This window comes from Hippoglossus stenolepis, chromosome 23 (genome assembly GCF_022539355.2).
Source record: "Hippoglossus stenolepis isolate QCI-W04-F060 chromosome 23, HSTE1.2, whole genome shotgun sequence".
NCBI lineage: Eukaryota > Metazoa > Chordata > Actinopteri > Pleuronectiformes > Pleuronectidae > Hippoglossus > Hippoglossus stenolepis.
The window spans coordinates 1,990,051-1,997,354 of NC_061505.1; the positions used below are offsets into that span (position 1 = coordinate 1,990,051).

At 46.5% G+C, this 7,304-nt stretch overlaps 1 protein-coding gene across 1 annotated transcript; it reads left to right on the forward strand.

The window, feature by feature from the left end:
- Positions 1 to 629: 629 nt before the first annotated feature.
- LOC118102865 (L-amino-acid oxidase) lies at positions 630 to 7,304 on the forward strand. Its single transcript, XM_035149427.2, is given in 9 exon segments — positions 630 to 673; positions 935 to 1,131; positions 1,565 to 1,677; positions 4,579 to 4,780; positions 5,256 to 5,324; positions 5,764 to 5,900; positions 6,313 to 6,955; positions 6,958 to 6,982; positions 6,985 to 7,304. Coding segments are annotated over 9 exon segments (1,515 nt in total). The 5' UTR covers positions 630 to 642; the 3' UTR covers positions 7,083 to 7,304.

Sequence of the window (7,304 nt, forward strand, 5' to 3'; positions counted from 1 at the left end):
AATTAATGAAATCTACATGAAATCAACAGGTTTAATGTTCTGACATGTTCACAATGACACGGATCACATGAAAGTATCTGGGAATGTCCAACACTACCTCAATTTCCTCAAAGCAGTTTCTGTTTGGCTAAGGTCTCACATGTCTGCCCTCATGACATTGTGTCCTTCTTTTGTCCAGTTATTCATAAAAGATTTTGTAATTTTCACCACAAATTCGTTTAGTTACCTCCTACCATGTTGTCCAATCAGACGAGAGGACGGATTCTGTATAAAAGAGACATGATTCCTCCTCAGGTCACAGACTCAGTTTGTTCAACAGGTAAGAAAGAGGAGTTTCTTTACTGACTGCTACTGATGATTGAAAAGGAACTTAACATCTTTAACTTGTCTGTCTGTCTGTCTGTCTGTCTGTCTTACTGTCTGTCTGTCTCTGTGTCTCTCTCTCTCTCTGCCTCTCTGTCTGTCTCTGTGTCTGTCTCTCTGTCTGTCTGTCTGTCTCTGTGTCTGTCCGTCTGTCTGTCTGTCTGTCTGTCCGTGTCTCTGTCTCTCTCTCTCTCTCTCTCTGTCCCTCTGTCTTTCAATCAATCAATCAATCAATCAGTGGGATTAAATGTTTTTTCCTCCTGCAGCTTCCAGACCAAGATGGATCCACATGTGCCGAAGTGTGATCTCGGTGAGTATTTTGCATGAAGTCAATGTTTCTTTTATTTGGATGAAGTAAATTATTATTTATATTTATTTGAATATTCTCCGTAAGTAGACCAAACGTTTTACTGTCTCATAAAACAGAATGAAATGTGAGGAAATGTGAAGCCATCTGCGGTTGAGTCCGTTAAAGTTTATATTGAAAGAGAGTTAAAATCCTTTTTCTTGAGTTTTCTCTTCCAGTAAGTCTTTGTGTGTCCAGATGTTGTCAGTGTGCTGCTGTTCACAGGGAACCAGGGTCAGACTGCTGCTCTCAGCTTCAGGGAACATCTGGCTGATTATCTGGAGGACACAGACTATGAAAAGCTGCTGCAGACAGCAAAGACCGGCCTTCGGCCCATACACACATCACATCATGTTGTGATTGTTGGAGCTGGCATGGCTGGACTGACGGCAGCAAAGCTGCTGCAGGACGCAGGACACACGGTACGTGCAGCAGGTCCATCACTTAAAGCTGCTGAAATACTTGTGTTGACCACTAGGGGCAGACATACACTGAAACAATCCCGAACACACCACCTGAACCAAGGTCTGCCCCCTGCTGGTTCCGTGCTGCAACATGTTGGGTGTTTTGTATGATGATTTAAGGAGGGGACCACTGGACCAACTCCCGTATCCGAGATATTTCAGGAAGTGAGGAAGCTTCATCTATCTTTATTTATTATCTAGTTCTTGACGACATCACTTGTGTTTGAGTTTCTTTATGTTTCAGACCTGACTTCACTGATCACTTCTAATCTTACATTTATGACCTTTTTGTAGCGTATAATCCAGAGTTCAGAGTCGAAAATACCCATTTATTATAAAATCAGGAATAAGATGCTTATGTCTAACCTGGTAATTTACCCGTTTGAACAAGGTGACCATATTAGAAGCTAGTGGTCGTGTGGGAGGACGAGTGGAGACCTACAGGAATGAGACAGACGGCTGGTACGTGGAAATGGGAGCAATGAGGATCCCAAAATCTCATGAGTGAGTAGAAATAGTTTTTTGTTGAGATTTTATTTCGTGGTATCTTTAGCTAGCTAATGTTCTTTCTTAGGTAACATGGGTGTGTGTACGTAGAAAAAACAAAGTGTGTCAATGTGTTGAGCTCTGACTGAGTCGTCCAACTGAAACACAACTGAACACTGGATATTACCCATGATCCTCTGCTCCCTGAACCAGAAGAGCTGCTGCTGTAACAAATCCACCAAACTCTGTTCAGAACTCTTCATGTTTTAACAGTTTCCTGCTGAATATTGGAGATAAACTCTGGTTTTTAATAACTTCAGAGTGTTTTTAACTGATCTCAGTTCAGCTTCACTCTTCAACTGGAGCTGGTTGTGACAGTTGAAGCTGACTCTCAGTCAGTTCTTCTCACAGGAGATGGAACCCACTCAGCAGAGTTACAGAGAACAGACGTTCAGGGAGTGAAGGAGGAAACTTTCTCCTTGTTCACACTCACACATCAGACTCACTTTCATCAAATTGATGATTTAAGGTTAAAAATTAGCAAAGTGTTGCTTTAAAGAAACTCCAGAACTCTTGGACAGGTAATGTTTTGGGACTGCACTGTGTTTAGCTCTTGTTACCTTGCTCTAAGCTAAATGTGATTTAGTGATGTATAGATATAAAAAGTCTAGTAATTTGAATCTATTTTTATCATAACCCTTGTGTTGTCCCTGCTTCCCCCGGCTGTTGGCCCCCTCACATAGCCCACCCCATATTAGGACGCACACGTAGCGCAATAGACAAGTGAGCAGCCCTTGCAGATGTATTTGTTACACCCGCGGCACATGGTGTGAGTTTTACAGTCCTTTTTCCTGGGGCATATCTGACACCTCTTCCTCTTACTCGCCCCGAGCGGGGCTGCTGCTAGGGCTATGGAGGAGGCCGGACACTCGGGTCGCGTCGTAGTCAACAGCTCTCTGTGCGGCGGCGGCGGCTTTACAGCCTTCACAACCGCGACGGGCGCGTCCGTGCGGGATGCGCTCCCTTCGTGCGATGAACGGAGTCACGAGAGCCTTTCCCAGCTGCTCTAGGAACACCCTCCGCTTGTTACGCTTGCCCGGCATCCAGTCGGGGTTGATCTCTCTCCATATCACGAAGGCGTTGTAGGAAGAGACGTCGAGAATGTTGTGAAAGACGACCAGGGGCCAGCGCGCGGTCATCCTCCTGCAGCTGTACGTTCCGATCACCTTGTCTAGGTTGTCCACGCCACCTTTGTTGCGGTTGTAGTCCAGGACGATGACCGGTTTCCCGTCCTCGCGGTCGCTGATGTCGGCCTCAGGGTGCTGTGTGCTCAGGAGCACCACATTCCTGTTTTTCTTTGGGATGTAGGACACAAGAGTGGCAGTGGGCGTGAATGCGAACTTGGATGAGAACACCTCTCTTCCCTTGACCGCAAGCAGCCCGGTCGGGAGCTCGGGCTTGTTCTTCCGAACAGTGCCGACCACGGTGAGCTTCCTCTCCAGGAGCTGCCGCGCAAGTTCGTAGGAGGTGAAGTAACTAACCTCTGAACGGAACCAGTTGCTCGTCCACGGTCACTTCGGGGCCCCGGGTTGTAGAGGTGCGGTAGCCGCGACACCCACGCGTCCCAGACCTCTCGCACGGCCGCCAATTTGTCCGTGGCTCGTCTCGTCTCGCGGTCGTCGAAGCGCAGCAGTCTGGAGTACATGTGGAAGCGTTTTAGGGGCATCGTGGCACGAAATATCGCCCGGCCGCTCTCGGCGTCCCACAGGCTGGTGGCGGCCTCGCCCCGGGACCTGTACACCCCGCTAAGATCAACAGCCCTACGTAGGCGCGCAGGTCGGTCTCGTCCATCCCTTTCCATTCGTCACCGTATTTTCGACGACCCTCCCGATTCGTCATCTCCAGGATGATGTTCTCTACCGTCGGTGTGATGAACAGGTGGAACGTCGAGGCTAGGTCACCGGTGCGGGACGTCGCATGGATCGTGGGGCCCCGGTGGACCCCGCTTTGAGCCGCAGCAGAGGAGGAGGAAGAGGAGGAGGAGGAGGAGGAGGAGCAGTGGCCCTCCTCTCGGCCGTACGCCCTCGAGGACCATGTTATTTCCCTGTTTCTTGAGGGGAAGGTCTCTCTTTCCACGAGTCCGGTGGTGGTGGTGTCGCCGTGCTCTTGTCCTTCTTCTTCTTCTTCTCCCAAGGATGACGAATCTGCAGAAGCATCACCCACTGGGTCGTAGTCTTCGTCACCGTCGTCGTCTTCGTAGTCACCGTCGTCGTCTTCGTCTTCTTCGCTATCGCCGTTGTCTCCGTCTCTGTCTCCGTCCTCTCTGTCTTCTTCTCCATCTCCTTGTCCGTCCGCTTCTCGGTCTGGCTCTTTCGCGTCCTCTTCGGGTTCAGAGGATGGTTGCTGGGAGAATAGCTGTTGGAGAACCTGTTCTCTGGTGAAACGCTCCTGACGCGACATCGTGCCATGGTCCGTGAGAGAGTGGCACACTGAGACTTATATGTGGGTCTAATGTACCCCCTTGATTTCAATTGGAATCAGGTGTGGGTCTAAATGACCCCACAGAGCACCACAGCGCCCTCTCTGGGGGTCTAAATGACCCCTCCCAGGACAACCAAATCCATTGGTCTCAATTACCCCAGGAGAATTGGATAATGACAATCCTTGGGTCACCCTAACCCTAACCCTGACCGGCCAGGGCTTGCGTATGATCACACGCACGCACTCACGCACGCACGCACACACACACTGACACACACACACACACACACACACACACACACTCGGGGTCAATTCGACCCAGGAACAACACAAGGGTTAACTACAAACTCGATAGCACGACATTCACATTCTCAGCTCAAATGTTTGCAAACTTCAGAATTTCTACAGACACAAGCTCACGACCTTGTGTCTCAACAGAATCGTCCGCTGGTTCGTGAAATCACTCGGACTCAAGCTAAATAAATTCATCATGACTGACAACAACACCTTCTACCTGGTCAATGGGATAAAGAAACGGACGTCTGAAGTGAAAAGAGAGCCTGACATCCTGGGGTATAACCTGGAGGGTCACGAGAAAGGGAAGTCGGCCGACCAGCTGCTACAACAAGCTTTGAAGAAGGTGTGGAAGCATCATGTGTTCTTTCATATACAGTAAATACCAAAGTATGAGATGAAAGATTGTCTTACATATGTATTTATACATTTTGTCTTAATTAATGCATTCCTCTAAATCTCAACCCTACAGGACGATTATGATTAATACGTATACATGTTGACATAATAAGGTCAGAATACTCCACGTTTCAATTCGATTATTGTTTCTTCCAAGTTTGACCTTACTTGGTTTAAGGTAATCAGGAAATACATGTCGCCCAGATTTGGCCCACGCTGCCCATATTTGTTTTGGGACATTTGGGCCACATTTACTATTTCAAATTGTTTTAGACGTCTGAGTTTTATACATAAACATTAAATTAAACATTTACAGTATTTATTTCAAGTATACACTTGAATATAAAACACATTTTCTCTTCTTGTTTGATGGTTATGTGACTTAAATGTGTACCTGTCGTTGTAATTGATCTTTTTTGTAGGTGTATGACTATGTGGAGAAATATGGCTGTTCTGAAGCTCTTAAGAAGTACGACCACTACACTGTGAAGGTAAAGCACAATGTGATTTCAAGTAAATGCACAAAGTTAGAAACACAACATTGTGTGAATTATGTTCCTTCAGCACAAATTGGTCTGACAAATATGACAAAACAAATATTCAGGTGTTCAGTTTTTGAAAAAGGGTCGACTAGCTGGGTAATTATGAAAAATACACCTCGTCAGTAGTCTAGTAGATAGTCTGACACGCCCCCTAACAAAGCCTGGTAAAGCGAGAGCAGGAGCCGACGGGGGGTCTTAAAGAGACAGGAGCTAAAACCTAGTGTTTGAGACAGAGGCTGAAAAGAGGAGCTGCAGCAGTGGACAGTCTGAGGAAAGTTTTCTGAACATTAGAGCATGAAAACATTTTACGGTAATAACTCATTAAAATGAACAACCTGAATATAAACAGAATATGTCTCCTTTAAGATGAATGTTTCCTTTTTCACAGCAATATCTGAAAACGGAAGGTAATTTGAGTGCAGAAGCCGTGAGGATGATCGGAGACTTGCTCGACGAAGAGAGCATCATGCACATGGCTCTGACTGAGATGATGTACACCAGCAGCGACGTCAACGACCACACCAAGTGAGACTTACCAACATTAGTATGTGTTTGAATTGCCACTCTCTGATGCAGGGTCTCGTAGAAAAGGGCAAGATCCAATAAACAACTCATTTATTTGTACTTGTTTGTATTAAGTAGTAAGTAACAGAAGTTGGTGTGTGAGCAGTACTAGTGGATAACAGAGGTTAGAATCTTGCCTTTGCACAGTGATACATTTATTAGGCTGCTAATAGGCAGGCTTAACACTGATTCCCCAATCCTTCCACTTGCTCTTAAAGAATGTAAGATATGTCAAGAACAACTTGAGGAAATGTCTTAGGCAACGACAGGATGCTCAGGCAGAATAAATAACAGTGTTGACTTCCCACACTTTCCGTACAATAATTTAGTAATTTTCATGCTCAAATGAGAAAATGTCTCTTTGCTTTTGAAGGTACTATGAAATAACAGGTGGGACAGATCTTCTCCCCAACGCTTTACACAAAAAACTGAAGGCCCCTGCTCTCCTGAACTCCAAGGTGAAGCGTATCAGTCAGTCAGATAGAGGTGTCGTCATATCGTACCAGAAAGACGAAGAATCCTCTCTGACAAACCTTGAGGCTGACGTCGCCCTGGTAACCACCACAACCAAAGCAGCCCTGTTCATTGACTTTGAGCCACCTCTCCCCATTAAAAAGATGGAGGCCCTGAGGGCGGTCCACTATGGCAGCTCCACAAAAATCATCCTCACCTTCAGTGAGAAGTTCTGGGAGAGGGACGGCATCAAAGGAGGGAAGAGCATCACCGACAGGCCCTCTCGTTTTATCTACTATCCCAGCCACAGTTTCAAAAACAAGAAGATCGGCGTCCTCCTGGCTTCCTACACCTGGGCTGACGAGTCGCTTCTCTTCCTGGGAGCGAGTGACGAAGACCTGAAAGAGCTGGTTCTGAGAGATTTAGCTGCGATCCACGGCGAGTGCATCCGGTGTCTCTGCACAGGAGTGGTGGTGAAGAAGTGGAGCTTGGATCCCTACAGCCTGGGCGTCTTACCACACCCTACCAAGTACCTGGAGCTCTAGCTCTTTAAAAGTGAAGGCAAGCCAGGCTGCACTTTGCTGGTGAACACACAGGCTTCCTCACGCCTGGATGGACACAGCTATCAAAACTGCAATCAGAGCTGCGATCAACATCAACTTAGCGCTGCTCGATCGAGACGATCTCTGAGCCGTTACATCTGAATAAATCAGTATCATTGTACTTCATGGTTTTAGGGAAATATTTATAATTTTTAATCACTTAATTTTTACATTTATTCATTTGAATGCAGATGTTTGTCATTTGAGCTTGAGATTAGTGCCTTGTTCTGTTTTCTATGATTTTCATTAATTCTGGTCACAATCGATGGTTGTATATGGTTTTATTCTGGTACAGGGGCTACATACATGG